At 52.2% G+C, this 18,893-nt stretch overlaps 1 protein-coding gene across 6 annotated transcripts in view; it reads left to right on the forward strand.

Annotated features, from left to right (window-relative positions):
- The window catches only part of SFXN5 (sideroflexin 5), a 117,328-nt gene that overhangs the window by 80,026 nt on the left and 18,409 nt on the right, over window positions 1-18,893 (forward strand). For 4 of the 6 annotated variants that reach the window (XM_040458535.1, XM_040458533.1, XM_040458537.1 and 1 more), the window contains 3 exons: window positions 9,380-9,495; window positions 11,485-11,570; window positions 17,741-17,858. In XM_040458535.1, the coding sequence (XP_040314469.1) occupies window positions 9,380-9,495; window positions 11,485-11,570; window positions 17,741-17,858 (320 nt within the window). The remainder of the gene's footprint in view (window positions 1-9,379; window positions 9,496-11,484; window positions 11,571-17,740; window positions 17,859-18,893) is intronic. The other 2 variants (XM_040458539.1, XM_040458538.1) reach the window with 2 other exon arrangements.

The raw sequence follows: 18,893 nt of genomic DNA on the forward strand, positions 1-18,893 counted from the left end.
GCCTTCATTTCTCTGCTCAGACACCACCTCCACCAAGAAGCCCTCCCTGGTAGGCCCAATCAGGGCTAGACCACAGCACCCTGTGTGTGCCTGTGTGTGGCCTGGAATTGCATGTTTTTTGTTGCTGTTGTTTTTTTTCTGAGTCTGCCTCCTTTATCAGACTGTGAGCTCCCCAAGACTCATTCATCCCCAACCCCCAGGCCCCCTCTATGCCTGGCACACAGTGTTCAGTGTGGGTTTGCTCAGTGATCAAATGAGTGCTTTGATAAAAAGTCTTTGAAATTGGGCACCCATAGTGGAGGCCCACCATAATGACATCGGTGACCACATTCTGTGGCTGCTTGGACATTTATTCTGGGGTTTTTTTTTTTTTTTCATTTTTAAAATTGTTTCTTGAATGTTCTTTTTTGTTATGTAACGTTTTCACTGTCCTCCACACGTTTAGTTGTCAGGCCTAGGGTGGATGACCAATGGGCCACGTTTCCAGGTCATCCGGGGCACGTTCTCCAACCTTTCTGGGTTGGATCTGGAAGGATGAGTGGGCTGGGCTGGGTGCCATAAGCGTGAGCCGCCCTAGAAATGACATGGGCCCCAAGTGTGTATCAGGTTTCAAGAGGACCTGAGTAGTTAGCCCGAGGGAAGTCTCCAGTGGTGTGTCCTGGGGCTCTGTCTTCAGTCTTGTCCCCTTCAGTTATAACTACGTATAACATACGTAACTGTGGGTTGCATTTAAGGAACAGGCACAGCAACTTGGCAGTGACTGTGAATTCATGGGCAAGAGGTGCAGGATCTAAGATTGCTCAAGGTGTGGCCCAGAACAAAGGAGTCTGTTTAGTTCTGGACTCCACACATCAAGAGATGCTCCACACATGATAAGCAGGAGCCCAACGAAAGTAGCAGGATCTTCTGAAAAACTGACAGTCTGTTGTTGCAATGAACTGCCTGACCCCTCAGTTAAAGAAGTGTCCAAGTAGCAGCCGGGCCCAAAAAGCTGTGAGGGGCTCTCACGTGCGATCAAGTCACCTGTTTCTGGGCAGTTTGCCCAGGACCTGGCATATAGTAGGCACTCAGTGAATGCTTATTGAATGAATGGCTTTCCAGTTCAGAGATTTCATAATTACTGAAATCCGGATAGCAGAGGAATCCAGAGGCAGAGAAGGTGGGAAGCACAAGGCAGGAGAGGGTGTTATGAATGTGGGAGGAGTAGGGACTGGCTGGGGTGGGCCTGGCCTGTTGAGGAAAGGGAAGGGCAGAGGGCCATTGGGACCTTGGATGTTAGCTTAGAGTTGGACTTCATCTTATGGTTAACAGGGAACCAACCGCTGAAGAATTTCAAGCTAGGAAGCAGCTGTGATAAAAGGGAGTTTTCCAGACGAATGTGTTAGCAGGAATCTTTTATTAAGAGATCCTGAACTTGAGAGTCAGCCTACACCTATTTACAGGCTGATTTTTCAATCCCCAAGTTCCCAGTCCTGAGTTTGTGACACTTTAGTATGGGTTGTGAACCTCTCCCCAAATTCTCAAGCTATTTAAAAGAAAACTGTCATATAGCAAGCTTTTCAGGTGGAATATTGAGGAGTATCGTGAAATCAAGCAAATATTAAGGTATCCATCCCTATTTGATAATCATCCCTCCTCTAAAGGCAGGGATGGGGCTGTGTTCTGGTGTGATTCGCATGAGTGTGTGTGTATGTGTGTTTCAGGTCGTGATGTACATACGTGTCCACTAGTAAATACATAGACCGTATCTGGCAGAGACATGAGAACCTGGCTAGAGTGTTGTCTCTGGGGAGGGTCAAGGGGAAGCTAAGAGTCAAGGGTTGGAAGGAGACTGGTTTTGTTATTTACCCTTCTATGAGATTTGAATTGTTCACTGTGTGCACATTATAACCCACAAAAGAGGAAAGAGACAGAGGAAGTAGAGTGGGGAAAGCTTTGTCCGATGTCAGTCTGGACCCAAATGGGAGCTCAAATCTCCTGGCTACCACAGTCATGCTTTTTTTTTTTTTTTTTTTTTTTAATAAAAATGGTTCTATTATTTTCCTGATAATACATGATTGCTTTATAAAGTTAAACAACCCTACTTCTCTCTCCAAAGTAAGTTGGTGTATATCCCTCCAAATTCGAGTAAGCCTCTAAAAATGCGGGAATCTCTATTTATTCTATCTATAATATAAATATGCATATATAAATATATATTTAATACAAATGAGATCATACCATGTATACTGTTCTGTAAACTGCATTTTAACCTCAGTAAATTTTAGACACCTTTACAGGGCAGTCATAAAATCTCAACTTATCCTTTTTAACAACCATGATAGTACTGCACTGAACAACCTTATACACACATGTGTCTCTGTGCCCGTGACTGGGAGCTTCTCCAGGGCAGAGGTTTTCAAACAGCCACCTGGTGGGGGGGCAGGGGGCAGGGGCTTTTAAAAATGCACAGATCTGGACCCTACTTCAGATTTGGTTTCAGTCGTGCAACCAGTGTTGACAGTCACCAATCTAGAAATAGAATGGCCACGTCAGAGGGCGTGCACATACCTAGCTTTGCTAGATATTGCCAAGTGAGCACACCGGCTCTTTTCTCCTACCTGCAAGGCTTAAATTTTTGTTTCCCTACATCCTCTTCAACATTTGGTGTTATCAATCTTGAAAATTTTTTGTCCATCTGAAATGGTTCTTTTCTCACTTTAATTTGCATTTTTCCAATTCCCAGGGTGATTGAGAATATTTTCTTGACTGTATTGGGCATTTGGGTTTTCAAATAGAACGGAGAGAAAAAAAGGAGATCCCTATTGCATACCATACACAAAAATTAATTCCGGATAGATTAAAGACCTAAATGTGAAAAGTAAAATGTTAAGTCTTCTAGAAAAAAATATAAATGAACACTGGGGAAGGATAGAGTTTCTCAATGACACAAAAAGTATACACCAGAGGGGAAAGGATTGCTTATTTGAGTACATGTTACACTATATGCCAGAAGACTCCATCTACAAAGTAAGAAAACAAGCCACACACTATTTGTAAGCCATTTAACCAATGAGGATTAGTCTCCAAAACATCCAAAGATCTCCTGCCAGATTGATTTTTCTTTAGATAAAAAAAATCTATCTTTAACTATTAATAAGATTGAGTTCGTGTTCATTGAATTTTTACTATTTCTTTTATGAACTCCTACTCGAATATTTTTGGGGTGATTTCAATGACTATCTTTCTCTTAATAACTGTTAAAGCTCTTTATACATTTTATGAATGGTTTTGCCCCAAAGTACCAGACTCAAACTGGCTGAATCAATAAATGAATGTATTACTGGGGCACCTGGGTGGCTCGGTTAAGCGTCTGACTCTTGATTTCGGCTCAGGTCATGATCTTACAGGTTTCGTGAGTGGAGCCCCACATCGGGCTCCGCACTGACAGTGTGGAGCCTGCTTGGCTCTGTCTCCCTCTCTCCCTGCCCCTCCCCTACTCGTGCTGTCTCTCTGTCTCTCAAAATAAATAAGTAAACTTAAAAATTTTTTTTTTTAATTTTAATGTTTATTTTTGAGAGAGAGACAGAGTGAAAGCAGGGGAGGGGCAGAGAGAGAGGGAGACACAGAATCCGAAGCAGGCTCCAGGCTCTGAGCTGTCAGCACAGAGCCCGACGTGGGGTTCGAACTCGTGAACTGTGAGATCAGGACCTGAGCCGAAGTCGGACGCTCAACCGACTGAGCCACCCAGGTGCCCCCCCAAAATTTTTTTAAACAAAAAAAAATGAATGTATTACTTCACAAAGGGTGAGTGCCGAGTGAGGCACCCATGGCCCTTCCTTCCACCTTTGTGCTCTGCCAGGGGCTTCATCTGCGGGCTAGCCCCTTTCATGTCCTAAAATGGTAACAGCAACTCCAAGCACCACATTCAGACCCACCACTGCCCAGAGGACAGGAGGCTCTCCCTGCCGCCGCTTCTTGGATGAGAGGAGACCTTTCCCAGAAGTCCCCTGCAGACATCTGTCATTGGCTAGGGTTGGCCACGTGTCCCTTCCTCAATCAATCACTGGCAAGGGAAGGATTATCACAACTAGTTAAGACTAATCCTCTGGGGGTAGAATAGTTATTGGGCGTCAGTTACCATGACCTTCTATTGATGAGTAGTAGCGGCTCTTTGTCACATAGAATACATTTTCTCAGTTTCCCATTTCTTATAATATGATTCATAGATATTGACTGCCGTATTTCTCAATGCTCAGATGCCTCAGTTATAGGGGCATTAATGTAATAGCCTTTCCGAAGAGGAGAGGACTGTATTTTCTGTTCGTGTGGAGGAATAAACAAGCCTTCACTACACACTCAATCCAAGTCACTTTCTTCGATGTCACAGAGTTTGAGTCTGAGCCTTCCTCATTTTTTCCACTTCTCTTTTGGACATCGGTTGTTAGACACAGGGTCACGGCCACCACTGCTTTTTGTAACCCTGCTTGTAATCTTGACCCTTTTGGCCACTTTAAAACCAACAGTATGCTTTGAAAGCATGTAAAAGAATTTGCGAATTTTTTTGTCTGCATTTCCTAGTTGGTTTTATACTTGTGGTTTCATTTTTTTCCTTTACTTTAAGGAGAAACTATTCCTGAAGTTAATCAGCTTCTTTAGGAAGTTCCTCACATACAGATACCGAAGTGTGGGAACGGTGAGTAGGTCGCACCGATCCCTGCTGGCTGTCAAATTTTTATGATCCACTTTAGGAAGTTTGGCAATTTCTTTTCACTTTTTAGACAAGTAAAGCATGATTCTATTCTCATTGTAAAAATTCAAATGGTATTTAGAAAAACAGGGTAAAAAAAAAAAAAGTGGAAGTCTTTCAACAACCCCTAATTCCTAAATTTAGGTCCCTTCCCAAGGAAATCACTGTGTGAGGTGTGAACCTTCTAAAACATTACCTGTGGGTTTATGGGCACACAGTACGTGTGTACCAATTATGGGGTTTTACATATAGTAAATCATCCTGTACACAACTCGGTAGCATTTTTTCATAGAAGTTTGTTTTGGAGATCTTCCCATGTGAGTTCCCTAATGGTGGACATTTAGGTTGTTTCTAATTATTTGCTCTTACAAACAGTGCTATAATTAACATCCTTGTAAATGTCTCTTTGTGCATATGGGCAAGCATTTCTTTAGGGTAGCTATCTATGGTTTGGCAATTTCTGCTGCCTTTAATTGCATTGCCTGGTATCTGGCAGACGATCTTCTGCATGTACAATAACTTTTCATGTCCGTGCTCCATTATAGTGTAAGTTCTAAAAAGATGTTTTAGGCAACAATTAGGAATCTAAGTTTAAGTTCAAATTCTGTGCAGACTGCTCTGGGTAGCTGAGGTGACACTTGAACGAACCTCCCCACGTGGCAAAGTTCACACACGCACAGGCAGTTGTGGTGGGGAGCAGGTAAGGGTTCCTCTCCGCCACCCCGACGTCCGTTGTAAGGCCCACTGGGATTTTTAAAACATTAAAACATGGGGGAATCCATCTTAGAACCAAGGAGTCAAGATATGTTGTTTTCCCCAAATGAATAGCCCAATAGCCCATTGCTTCACCTTCGTGTTTGAATGGTCCTTTCCTGTGAGTTGATAGAACTGCTTTCCTGCAAACTCATTTCCTCTACAGGTGGGTGTGTTTCTGGACTATTAACCCCATTGATCTATGTGTCTGTTCCTGTGCTAGATCAGAGGCACACTCCCCCATAGTCGTCTTTTGGAGAACTTTTTTTGCACATTTGCCTTTCTGTCTACTGCTCTTCTTCCCCATGCTGTCCCTTTTACACAGGGTGCTTCATTAGCTGTTCACAATCTGCATGATTTTGCATCACGATGGGTCTGATGTGAGAACATCTGCAGCAGTCAAGCGCATATTTTCCTCAGGACTTGACACTGAGCTTGCCATCAGCGTGAAGCGATCTCTCCCCCTCTCTCTCCCTCTCTCCTCTCTCTCTCTCTCTCTCTCTCTCTCTCTCTAATCCCATGACATCTCTTAGCATAGCTTCTCCAACGTCAGTTATGCCTGAGTCTTGAATGGTGCCAATCTGAGTTGAAAATGTGCCAGCTTTCTTAACATTATCACTAACAGACTGCTTAATTAACCTGCTGATACTGTCAATAATAGATCTTGCTGGTGTGCTAGAAAGAAGACCCATGGCCTACGGTTTGGTCTGTCTTTCTCTCTCTCTTTCATTTGCTTAGGCTCTCAGTGCTCATGACTTGGGAGCTGGACTTGCCAAGAGTGGGATGGGAGGGACCAGGGAGGCTTGAAAGGAATGCGGCAGAAATGGAAGTTCTGGACGAGATCATGGGAATGAAATCACTGAAACGGTCTGGTGTTCTCATTGCTCAAAGATGAGGATGGCTAGTCACCTGTGTATACAGCGGGTGCTCAATAAATGGACCAACTGAAGGTATTACAGGGCGTGTGCCAGTTGAGTAGGCAGTGAGAAGTGTGGGCGTTCTGAGGGAGGAGCCTGGGGGTGCCACCATTTTAGGGTGGCTTTCAGGGTTTTCCCTTTTTTCCCGTCCAGGCAGCTTAGATAAGGAGAGAGCTTTATCGTGCCCAAACTGTCCTGGCAGGGCTGTCTGAGGGGAGGGACACTGGGTTTTCACTTCTTTTCCTGCTTTATGTTTCATGCCAAGTGGTTTTGTGTTTGAACCGAAGTCCTGCTCTATCTGCCGTGGCTTCATTTTACATTTGGAAAGTGCAGCGAGCAAGCAGATGCCACCATGAGCCTGGAGCTGGTTGACCACCGCCTCCAAATACTCTTGTCTTTGTCTCCTCTGCCTGGGCACACACACGGCACGGGGCTAGAGATGTCTCAGCAGTCCCTGGCTTCCCCTAGCCTGGTGGGGGAGTGGGTGCAGAAGGTGACATCTATGTGAGCTCAGCCGGTGCCCAGAGATCCCATAGAGAGGCTGAGCGCAGCACCTCTTCTTATATCTGGGGAAGGCTGGTTAGGGCGGCCGCTTCCGGTTGCAGAGTGAGCCGGTGGCTCCTGACTTCAGGCAGATGCTCCTTGCCTGGACCACATTCCTTTGGCCTTGCCTTTACCGCCGTGGTGGTGGTGGTGTAGCGGTGCCGTGGCAGTGGTGTAAGGGGTTCTCAGAGGGCAGAGATAGATTCCTTTCAGGGCAGAGAACCCCAAGATCCTCTCCAGTGGTTTTGTGGGTCTCCTGGGAACTGAAGAGCCTGGTAGCCCCAGAGGTGTGAGGGGTGCAGAGTATTCCTGCCGCCACTAGAGGGCACGTCACTAACACACAGGCCAGGTGTCCGCTTCCCGAGGCCACCCTGGGGACCCTTCCGGGACCTGAACCCCGGGAGGGTCCAAGGCTGGCAGGAGCTCACCTCTGGAGGTCAGGAGGGGGAGATACAGAGCCAGGACTATAACTCAAGCCCAGCTGGCCCCAGAGCCAGGCTCCCAACTTCTCCTTTACCTCAGATTCACTTTCCTACTACTGTCAATCTCTGGACGTGTTTAAGACAAGGGTTTCCTAACGTCAACACTACTGACATTTTTGCCCGGATACTTCCGTGCTGTGGAGGCCGTGCATTGTAGGATGTTTAGTGTACCTCTGGTCAATACCCACTAGATGACAGTAGCAACCCCAGCCCCAGGTTGCGATAATCAGAAATGTCTCCAAAGCTCGCCAAAGGTCCACAAGATCGCCCCTGGCTGTGTAAGTCAGGTGAGCGTGCCTGCTGTGACGACAGGAGGGACCCAGTGCAGAAGAGGTCTGCCCGTGGTTACCACTGTGCCTGAGAGTCGTGTGGAAACACGAGAGCTCCTCAGAGATGGCATATGTGCTGTAAATACATGTTAAAACTGTATTTGGTCTCCTCCTTTTCTTCTCCAAAGACTGCAGAGCCTCTCGGTCTTTCCCTCTGTTTATTCCACCTCCCCACTTTATTGAAACAAGAGACTGAGGCTCAGAGACCCCCAGGGTCTCAAGCCGCCCCTCACCTGCAGAACCCCGTCCCCCAGCTGCAAGCGCCCTCACCGCCGGCTCCCCAGCCTTGGCTCGGGCACCAGGAGCATCTGTGGTCCTCCTCCCACTGCACCTGCCCACTAGGCCCTGCAGCCCTGCGGCTCCCCAAACCCTAGTGCCCCCCCACTGGAGGGAGTGGGGAAGCAGCAGGTGTTGATGCTAATCAGCGTTCACAGCCCAGAACTGCAGTCGCTCCCAGGCTCACACACTCCCCAAAATTAAACACTCATTATACAAAATTAATTGACATTAATTAGCAAAAATTAAAACTTTAAACACAGCAAGGCGCTTTTGGGGGAGGAGTGAAGCAGGCGGCCTCCACATTTGTCACCCCCCACTCCCCACCCGCCCACCACCCTCAAGTCCCCCCAGTTTTATCCCGGAACAGGGTTGGAGGAGGTCAGGCAAGGTCAGCACCACACCAGCCCTGCCCCAGGCCCGGGTCCAGCTCCACGAGTTCCAGGCGAGAGGAGCAGAGGGACACTCCTGGGGCTCGTCACCAGCTGATGGGTGGCCCCCAAATGCTGGTATCCGGTGTCTAACGGAGGAGCCAGGAACCCTCCCCTCAGCCTAGGTCTGTCATGATCTCCTAGCCAAGGGAGGGAACCCAGCCATGTGAAGTGAGAAGGTCGGCCTTTAGCTCCCCCTGACCCACCCCTGCCCCCTATCCCCGAACCCGCCCGTCTCCGGGGCACCCAAAGGATTAGCTCTGTCCCACTTTGCTGTGTGACCTCAGATAAGTCACCCCCCTCCCCTGAGCCTCACTGTCCCATCCATATGATGAGGGGGCGGCGCTGGGTGAGTGCTGAGGTTCCCGCCTGCTCTGGCACCTGCAGTCAGAGAAGCGGATCTCTGGGAACCCGATTCACTCTGAGGAGCAAAGGGCTGAAAGTGGGGGGCTGCCATTTCGAGAACATGCCCGGAAAGGCAGCCCGAGGGGTTGAGTTGCTGGTGATGGAACATCAGGCACTGGTGAGGTGTCTTCAAGCCAGGGAGCCCTCCCAGAGGGGCACTCACTTCGCCTGCTTGCCAGGCCCACCCCCGAGGAAAGGAAAGTAGCTATCCCTTGATAGCTCTGCTCTCTAGCTCCTGAGCACTGCCCCCTTCCTCCTCTCATGCAGGTTATTTTCCACCTTTGCTCACCAGGCCATCAAGGGCTCCCAGATCCCTCAGCAGGCTGATGGGCAGATGGGCAGCAGAACCACACCTTCACTCACCACATTTGAATGCAGACTTGGCCCTTAACTCAGGACTGTTGCTGCTTGGGACGGGGAGGCTTGGGTGCATCCCGGTGGCTTTGCCCCACCAGCTAGAATGGCACCCTCCCCTCTTACTCCTGCCCCCCTGCTCCCCTCTCTCTCTCTCCAGCCAGTGCCAACATCTGCAACGTGGTCCTGATGCGGTACGGGGAGCTGGAGGAAGGGATCGATGTCCTGGATGGTGATGGCAACCTCGTGGGCTCCTCCAAGATTGCAGCCAGACATGTGGGTCATCCGGAGGCTCAGGGGGCCAGTGGAGAGGCCAGCGACAGGGAGAGGGTTTTGTTCCTCAGGGGCTTCTGTGCATAGTGCCTTTGCTTTGTCTTCTTGGTCTGCCTTCCTTGTCCCACCCTGCCTCCCTTCTGCATGAGCCCAGGGCCTCCAGGTCTGGCCCCAGCCATGCCTGTCCCTGAACAGTCCTTCTCTCCATCCCCCCTCTCGTCACCACTGTAAGACATCCCATCTCTTGTCCCAACCCCTCAGGACCTGGCTTCTCTGATCTGTTAATTGGAAAGGGCAGAGGAGACCCCCCCCCCCCAGAGCTTTCTTTCCCCCACCCTGGGACCTAGAGCCCTGCTCTCTGGGCTTTCAGAGCCTCCTGGGCAAGAAGAGGAAGTATGGGAGCGGGTAGTTCGTGGTTCTGTGTTAATGGGCACTTGTGCAGGTGGCACCTCCCTGAGGACCGAGTGTAGCTGAGGTGGGGCTTTGGGGAAAGAATATCTTGCTGCAAGAAGGCCATCTTTCACCTCGCATTTCATCAGCCTCACCTACTTCAGCAACTGGAATTTTTTAGAAAATTCCAGTCGGCTTGTGTATCTCCCCATGCTTTCCCAGCCTTCATCCTAGTGGTGATTAGTGGCCGGTGTTGCTCTAGCCTGAGTGATGCCATGGCGGGTCTGCTGTGAGTACCTGAGCATTCTCCTCTCCAGCCACTGTCCCTTATCAGCTTTCCCGATGGGCCCCAAGCCTCACCTCCGTCAGTGAGGCCTTCTCTATAATCCTCTGAGGTGGGAAGAACCCTTTCCTTGTCCCAGCCCTCCCCTCTCCACTGGTCTCAGAGAACATGAGTGCCCATCCAAGGCTTGTGAGGGGCAGAGGGCCTGGGGGTGCCGGTGCCAGCACTGTACCCTCGGGTTCTCGTGCAGGCGCTGGGCCCCCCATCATTCCCACGCCTGTTCAGAAGACTGGAGGAACCTTCTCCCAGGCCTTCCAGAGGCTGATCATGACAGACCTAGTTTCCTGGAAGACATTTTCAGCCCTGAACCTATCCATCATCGAAGGGGATTTGGCCTCAGTTTCCTACCCAACCCCATCCTCCCATGCAACCCTAGTGTTTCCCCTGATGTGCCAAGAGGGAGGCCAACCACGGTAACTCTCCTCATGATGCAAACAGCAAGGAACCCCTCACCCTTGCTGTCTAGGGGAAGGCTCCCAGGGTTTATGAGCTGTGAGCATTCTTCAGCACTTCTCTGAGGGCCAGGAGCCCAAGCCTTGAAGGAACTCCCCACAGTGACCATCAGAGTGCAGAACTGCCTCTGAGCTGTTGCCTTCACCATGCCCTGCCTCCCCAGGAATCCCAGGGGAGCCCTCAGAGCAAGGACCCAGTTAACCCCATATGGAGACACAGCAGACACTCAGCAGAAGCATTTCCCGCTCGCAAAGCTGACCTCTCGTCACTAAGAAAGGCTCTCATCCAGATCCAGGAGAGGCAGAATCTTTGAAATTTTTGTCTTTAGGGGGTGTCAAAAAGAAAAAAGAAGTAAATCCCAGAATTTCTGTCCTCCTTCAGCACCAAGAGCCTCACGCGGCTCAGCAGGCCCCAGCTGTTTGCTCTGGTCCTTCCAGCTCCTGCTTTGTTTTTAGAGCATCTCGAGTCCTCCATATGCTTCCTCCCCAGCCCCTGCTCCTGCCACCGAGGCACCTCCCCGGGCACAGGCCCCTTCCTGGGGCCGCTTCTGTTGCCACCCCTCCCCCACATGTGGCAGGTGACAAGGATCTGCTCTTTTCAAATGTGTGTGGTGGGAAGATGGGGGTGGCTTTTTTCTGTTGTTTGGAATAAGGCTTTGTGAGCAATTCCATGAATTATTCCAGCCAGCCAGATGTGCTTAGCAGCAGTACACACACCTAGAGGCTCCAGGGGAGGGGTTCACCGCCAGGTGGCTCTCCCCCACCCCCTGGGAGCTCTGCTTACCACAGCCTCTGCTTGCCCCTCAGGCCCTGCTCGAGACGGCGCTGACGCGAGTGGTCCTCCCCATGCCCATCCTGGTGCTCCCCCCGATCGTCATGTCCATGCTGGAGAAGTGAGTTGGGGCAGCCAGGAGAGAGGGGCCACCACTGGGGAGGAGGGTGCGAGAGAGGAGGAACCAGCTGGCCCAGGGCAGGGGACAGAAGTAGCTGGCAGCCCACCCTGCCCGTTTGTTCAGACACTCCTGGGCAGTGTTACTGGAATCGTGCCGTGAACATTCGGGGACTTCTATTCTGCAGGACCCTGCACTAGGTGCTAGGAAGGATGTCCAGATGGACAACACTGGCCCTGTCCTGAGGAGCTGACAGTTCTGGGGTGTGCGTGTGTGTGTGTGCACACGGTGTGTGCGTACATGTGCTCTGTTGGTGCACAGTGCAGGACCGGTTGTGAAAAGAGTCTGAGGATTGTGGTAGGAAGACTAGATTTGGGGGCAGGGCCACCCTATTCAGGCATCCACCCTGAAGCAACTCAATACCTCACTGAGCCTCAGTTTCTCGTTTTTAAAATACAGATAGTACTAACCTCCCTGCCTTCTGCAGAAGCGTGTTCTGAGAACACATATTTGCCATGACAAATCTTATAAAGACATAAGGGAACACAGCAATATGAGCAACGATAGAGTGATCCTATAATTAATGAGCAGGACGTTGAATTGTGAAGACAGACATGCTGCCGGAAGGGCAGGCTGAGGGGACGAAGGGAGGAGCCAGAGCTGACCTTCACGCAGGCTTGGGCAGGCTCTGAGGATGAGTGTGAGTCTGGGAGGATGGCAAGGAGCAGAGAAGGGCTCTAAGTGGGGGCAGCAAGGTGAATACGAGTCTGGAGGTGCAGACCCCGAGCTTGCGCAAGTACGAGGGAGGCAGTGACCACTCCCACTCTCCTGGTGGCCTAGCCTAGGAGGGGGTGCCTCAGGGCATAAGGACAGGCTTGGGGACACGCTACCTGGGGCTCTAGATCAGTTTAGGGACCTTCCTATTCCCACCATTTGAATTGTAATAACAGCTAACATTTATTAAGCGTGTCCTGAGTGCCAGTCCTCTCCCAGCCAGGTCTCTGCCCCGACGCCATCTTCTCAAAGAGTCCCTCCCTGACCACCCCATCGAGGTAACAGCACCAGTACTCCCTTTTCTGTCCATTGCCTTATTTTATTCATAGCACCTAGAGACATCGCAGACTTTATCTCATTGTCTATCATCTGTCTGGCCCACTAGAATGCAATCTCCTTGGAGGCGAGTAAACGCGTGTCATTTATTGCCCTGCACAGCATCCAGCACGGTTGCTGGCACGTAGTAGATGCTTAGTGTTTGTTGAATGAATGATCTCATTTAACCATCACAACAGTATGGTGAGGTAAGTGTAACATTTCCTTTTCACAGACGAAGAAAGCAAGGCAAAAAGAGGTTATACCATCTGCCTATAGTTCTCCAATAGGAAACGACAGGCAGGAGTGGCCCAGGAGCGCAGCCGCAATGCTGGCTCTTCCTCCCACTCAGGCTGCCTTGGGTCTTCAGATCACATCGCATAATCCGCATGTCTTTGGGCCTTGCCCTGCATGGAGACAGGAGAGAAGCAGCTGTGGGGTCCTGGTCTCAGGAAGCCTGTATTTTGATAAAAGAGATGGCCATGACCCGTACACAAGTCAGCTGCAGGTGGGACTGGGCAGTATGTAAATGAGCCCAAGGTGACCTTGAGGGGGGCGGGGGGAGCACTATGGGCCCATCAGCAGGGAAGGCTTGTCCATAGGAGAAGGGCTGCAGCTGACTCTGAGAGCAGGGTAGGACTTCTGTGGAAGGCAGGCTTTCTGGACAAGGTGTGGGTCTTTTGTGCGGGAAATTGAGGAGTCTAACCAGACAGAAGCAAAGTGTGCTTGTTGGGGCCAGCTGATCAGGGGCCCTGTGTCCAGCCAAGGAGATGATCCCTTCCTCACCATGGAAGAGGGGGAGTCATGGGAGGCAACTGAGCAGGGGTGTGGCGTGTTGAGCACTAGGATTCAAGAAAATCAATCTTGTATGGGAGTTGCAAAAAGAAACAGATCCTGGGAGAACAATGGCTTTGGCGCCCCTGGCCCTTGTGTATGTAGCTGCCTCATGAATGGTGACCGCAAGTGCACACAAGGGGACCACCAGGCAAATGAGGAAGGCAGGGCTTCAGTCTTCAAAGCTACTGAACCCCAGGCCTGGAATTTTCTGGGGAAACATCTGTGATGCCTTTCTAGTTGGTATCTGAGCTGGGTTTGCAGAAAGTGGAGTGGAGTGGAGTGATGGTTAGTGTCCCATTGGTTTGGGGATTTAAATAGCTTTGGGAAGTTGGGTGGGATTGTTCCAGTTCTGAACCTCCCGGCCTAGGATCTGCGCAGAGGCCGTGTGCCTGGCTCAGCTCAGAGTCCAAAGAAGTCTGTCAGGGAGGCGGAGACAGGGAGGCCATTTGGTTCTGGCAGCCTTGTGTTTGGTGGGTCCTTTTCTGAAGTTCCTGAGAGGGTCCCTGGGGAGGAGAAAGAGTCCAGCCCAGGATCCCTCAGCAATATTCAGACCCAGCTTGTGCCCTCAAGGACTTACTAACCTCAGATCTGTCTGGTAACCCCAGGACTGTGTGGTAGGAGGGGCCGAGCCGCACAGCACTGGCAGCCGAGGCTCCTGGTAGGAAAACGGAATCCGGGTTCCTGCTCCAGCACTTTCAGGCCTGGCTAGTGGAGGAGAGAGTCCCTCGGCTGCGGTCTCCCACCCGGGGAATGCTGGCACTGCCCGCTTTGCCACCTTGTGGGCTAGGAGCCTTTGCAGGGGCTCCAGCGTGCACCCTGCAGCCTTCCCCACGCAGGGGTGCTAGCAGCGGGGCATCTGCCCAGAAGGCTGGTGGGGGAGCCCAGTTGGGTGAGAGAGTCAGGACAGCCAGGGGAAGAAGACAAAAGAACACTTACAAAGCAGCCTACTTGCAAATTAATGGAGTGCAAACTAAGACTGCTCCAAGTGCTGAGGGAGTGTGCGGTGGTGGTGGGGAGGCTGCGGGGAGACAAGCTGTCGCGGGGCGGGTGTGGTGGTGCCATGGCTGGGGCCTGCTGGCTCTGCCTCTGGCCTCAGCCCCACCTGCTTGGGAGGAGCACTCGGGGACAAGGTCCCCAGGTTTCCTGCTGGCATAAGAGAGGTGGGAGCCCAGCTTGTCCGGGTGTCCCTGTCTCTGAGACCAAAAGGGAGAGAGTCTCAAGTCTGAAGCAGAGGAGCCACCACCCCCCACCCAGAGCACGGAGGGTGTGCACCCCTCCCACACACACACCCCTTCCCCTCACTCTCCACTGCCCCTTCCCTTGGGCTGAGGGCTCACACTCCAGCTCTACCCTCCTGAGGAGGAAGATGGTCTTAGTCCCTGGGCTGGGAGATCCATCCTCCCCATAATCCCACTAACTCAGAGGCAGGTGCAATGGCTCTCTTCCCTCAGCCCTGCATCCCTAGCCCTGGAGTTCGCCTTCCAGCCAGGTGGGGGTCCCAGCCGGGTAGGGGTTCAGACTACATCCTCCCCAGTGGTTCCTGAGGCCGCTCCCCAGGCTCCCTCCTTCCCGAGGCTCCGGGTCTTTCCTTTCTCCAGGCATTCGCACACACGCACATCTCTCCATCTGCATATTTCAACTCCCCCAGCTGCCTTTCCGATCCCTCCCTGCCATTTCCCTCTCCTCCACCCCTCCCCAGTCCTGCTGTGTTCACTCTCCCTGCTCAGGGCTGGGACTTCAGGAGTTCCTGTTTGGCTGAAGTCTTGGGGCTGCCTGCTTCCTGAGTCAGGAGCACAGGCTTGGGGCCTTCTGGACCCCTTTTCCAGTGCAGATTTCAGCCAGTCACCCCTGAGAGAGGAGCTGAGGTCACAGCCCCATGTGGAAGGAGGCTGTCCAGTGTCCCCACCAGGAGTGCCCAGGGATTCAGCCCAGGGCCTGCCCCTCACCTGCCAGGGAGGGAGCTTCACTCTTTCTCCCTGTCACCCTCCAGGCCCTTGGTGACCCTCCAGTCTATGCCTCCAGGGACTGAGGTCCCAGTCACTGCCACAGGACAGGAAGGCAGGCCCACCCTCCACAGCCTCTTCAAGGCAAGGGGCCTCCTGTGTAAGTCTGGAGAGTGAGCCCGGGTACCCCACTTCCTTGTCCTGCTGGAGAAGTTGATCTCAGTTAAAAAGATCTCAGAGCCCATTTCAGCCTTACTCCTGGCCCTTCTGTGACTCCCATGGAAGCCAGGAGGCCTTGGGCTGAGTCCATGGAGGATATGAGGCTCACCTGACCTGCTCTTACTCCTATGAAACTGCCCTCTCTCAATTCAGTCTTAATTCAACAGCTGGACAGGTCTTGGGGTCTCGGCCAGTGGGAAGGGCTAGAGGGTAGCCCTAGGGTCCTCCCTCCTTCCTGCACTTAACAAGAACAGTAACAGCAATAATAACACAAAATCACTGAGCACTTACTGTGTCCAGGCCTTTTATTTGCATAGAATTAACAAATAAGTGGAGCTTTATTTGTGCCTTAGCAGGAACATCCTAGCCCAGGGTTTCTGTTTTAGACTCATGGAAGGTTGTTTGAAATACAGATTCCCAGGTATGATACCAACTGATTGGAGATCTTATGGGGGTAAGGGGCCCTTGGGGGTCTGCATTGTTCAGCAGTTACCGAGACACCAGAGTTTGAAAACTGTGGCTCCCAATTCTGCTGTCTGCTCAGAGCCAGGAGCTCTTGTCCCAGGAGGGGAAGGTTGGAGGCGGGGTGGGGGGGGGGGGGGGGGGAGGCAGTTGCCTGCCCCCACAATGAAGCCTGCCTCCAGAAGGGCCTCTCCCCTGCCTGTGGTCATAGCCAGCCCTGTTCCAGTAGGAGAGGGGCAAGACCCTGATTATATCCTTTTCACACCAGGAGCCAGTCAGTCATGAGGACGCTGACACAGTTACTGAAATCAGATTTAGTGCCCACCCAACATAGTCCAGTCACCCATCCTGTTGGCGCAGGGCCCCAAGCCTCCCCAAGTAGAATGCCTGGTGGTCTCCACTAAAGGGCCTGCTGGATTATACAAAATGTGAGGTTCTGGGGCGCCTGGGTGGCGCAGTCGGTTAAGCGTCCGACTTCAGCCAGGTCACGATCTCGCGGTCCGTGAGTTCGAGCCCCGCGTCAGGCTCTGGGCTGATGGCTCAGAGCCTGGAGCCTGTTTCCGATTCTGTGTCTCCCTCTCTCTCTCTGCCCCTCCCCCATTCATGCTCTGTCTCTCTCTGTCCCCCAAAAAATAAATAAAAGTTGAAAAAAAATTTTTTTAAAAAAATGTGAGGTTCTGATGGGCAGCAAGGAAAGGTATATTGGCCAGTGGGCATGGCCCCCTCTCCATCTGGAGACCTTGTTTCTATCATGGAGCTGGGGCCCCAGAGCCTGGAGGGAGGGTTTTCGTACACTTCTCCTGCCCCAGAATCCCACCTCCAAAGCTTGTCATGGCAGGGGTGGGGGGGGGGGGGGGGAGGGTGCCAGCTGTGACATGCTGCAATGAGGCTGGCAAAGTGTTCTGCGGGCAGGACTTGGGGGCAGCACGGGAGCGATAGCACTCGCAGGAAGTCAAGAGTCCAGGCAGCAGCCCCGTCTGCCTCCTGCAGACTTAGCCATGGCCTTGGGCAAGTCATTGCCCTTCTCTGTGGCTCTTGGATGGACGTGGACCAGGTGGTCGCTGGGGTGTGTTCTGTTCCCATACGCGGAAGAGGATAATCCCCTCCCGGCTGTGTGTATGTGTGTGTGCATGTGCCTGTATCCACATGTGTGTATGTGTATGTGTGCATGTGTGTGTGTGCGGTTTGTCTCTTTTCCTGGACCTGGCACCTACTCTGGTTTGTTCAGTGCTTCGTTATGTGCCACCTTTGAGGACCATCTTTCTCTGCTGTGTGTCTCCCCAGGGGCAGGGGCTGACAGCCTCCTCTATTGTCTCCCCCACATGTGGCCTTCTTTGCACAGAGCTGGACGCATGGTGGGATGGGTGCCCCACAAGTACTCATTTATGATGGATGATTGAGAGTTCCCCCAGCAATGTCCTTCAGAGCAGAGCCTGGGGAAAAGGGTGCCGTTGGGGAAGGCTCCAAAGATAGAATTCCACCACGACTGTTTAGCTATGGGTTGGCACTGGCCCAGGACCGTGCTGCCTAGCCCTGGGACGCTAAGTGGGACCCCGCATGGTGGGTAGCAGCAGCTCACCCTGTCTTCCGGTCTCATGGAGCTCCCTCCTCTCTCCCCCACAGGACGGCTCTCCTGCAGGCGCGCCCCCGGCTGCTCCTCCCTGTACAAAGCCTTGTGTGCCTGGCAGCCTTCGGCCTGGCCCTGCCACTGGCCATCAGCCTCTTCCCGCAGATGTCAGAGGTCAGTGTGGGGAAGGTCTCGAGGGCGGGACGGGTGGGTACAGTTTTGCCATTTGTTAACAAATACTTATTCAGCGCTGACTCCTTATCCCTGAGCTAGGCACTGGGGTTAGAGCCATAAAGGAGACACATTCAGGCCCTGACCTCTCCCGAGCTGAAGGCCAAGCAGTGAGCATGATAATTAAAAAGGGACTAGCGGGGCGCCTGGGTGGCGCAGTCGGTTAAGCGTCCGACTTCAGCCAGGTCACGATCTCACGGTCCGTGAGTTCGAGCCCCGCGTCAGGCTCTGGGCTGATGGTTCGGAGCCTGGAGCCTGTTTCCGATTCTGTGTCTCCCTCTCTCTCTGCCCCTCTCCCGTTCATGCTCTGTCTATCTCTGTCCCAAAAATAAATAAAAAACGTTGAAAAAAAATTAAAAAAAAAAAAAAAGGGACTAGCAAATGAAGGGGGAGGACTGTTAGGAGGGAAAAGTCCAGCCGGACATGGGAGGAGACAGTGCGGGGCCCCAAACCCAGTCTAAGAGGGAAGTGGCATTTCATGGGGCCTTGAGGATGAGCTGGAGTTGGCCAGGTGCAAGGGGGAAAAGGGGACATATAGGCTGCGGTCACCTGGGGTGAAGGTTCTGAGAGGAGGCAGCACACAGCGCATTACAGGGGCCGAGGAAAGTCTGCATCACGAGCAGAGGGTGGGCCCAGGCAAGGGGGCCCAGGGCAGGTGGAGGTGGGGACTTGGGAGCCAAAGCAGAGAAGGTAGGTGTCATCAGAAGGGCCGTGCAACGCAGGACTGCAGATTCCCAATTGTGAGCCTGGGCTGGAGCTCTGGAGGAGAAGGAGCCATCAGGAGGCAGTGGGCATCCAGCAAGAGATGGTGTCAGCTTGGACCAGGCTGTTGGAAGTGGGCATCGAGAAGTGGGTCCTTTAGGAGGAAGTTAGGTCTACGAAGAACCGCATGTGGTGGGAGGGAAGGGAGCCGACGGGGTGTGCGTCCGGCTTGCCGCTTTTGAACGACCAGGCAGACGTGAGCACTATTTAACAAGA

Source organism: Herpailurus yagouaroundi, unplaced genomic scaffold (genome assembly GCF_014898765.1).
Source record: "Herpailurus yagouaroundi ecotype Mexico unplaced genomic scaffold, PumYag 221, whole genome shotgun sequence".
Lineage (NCBI taxonomy): Eukaryota > Metazoa > Chordata > Mammalia > Carnivora > Felidae > Herpailurus > Herpailurus yagouaroundi.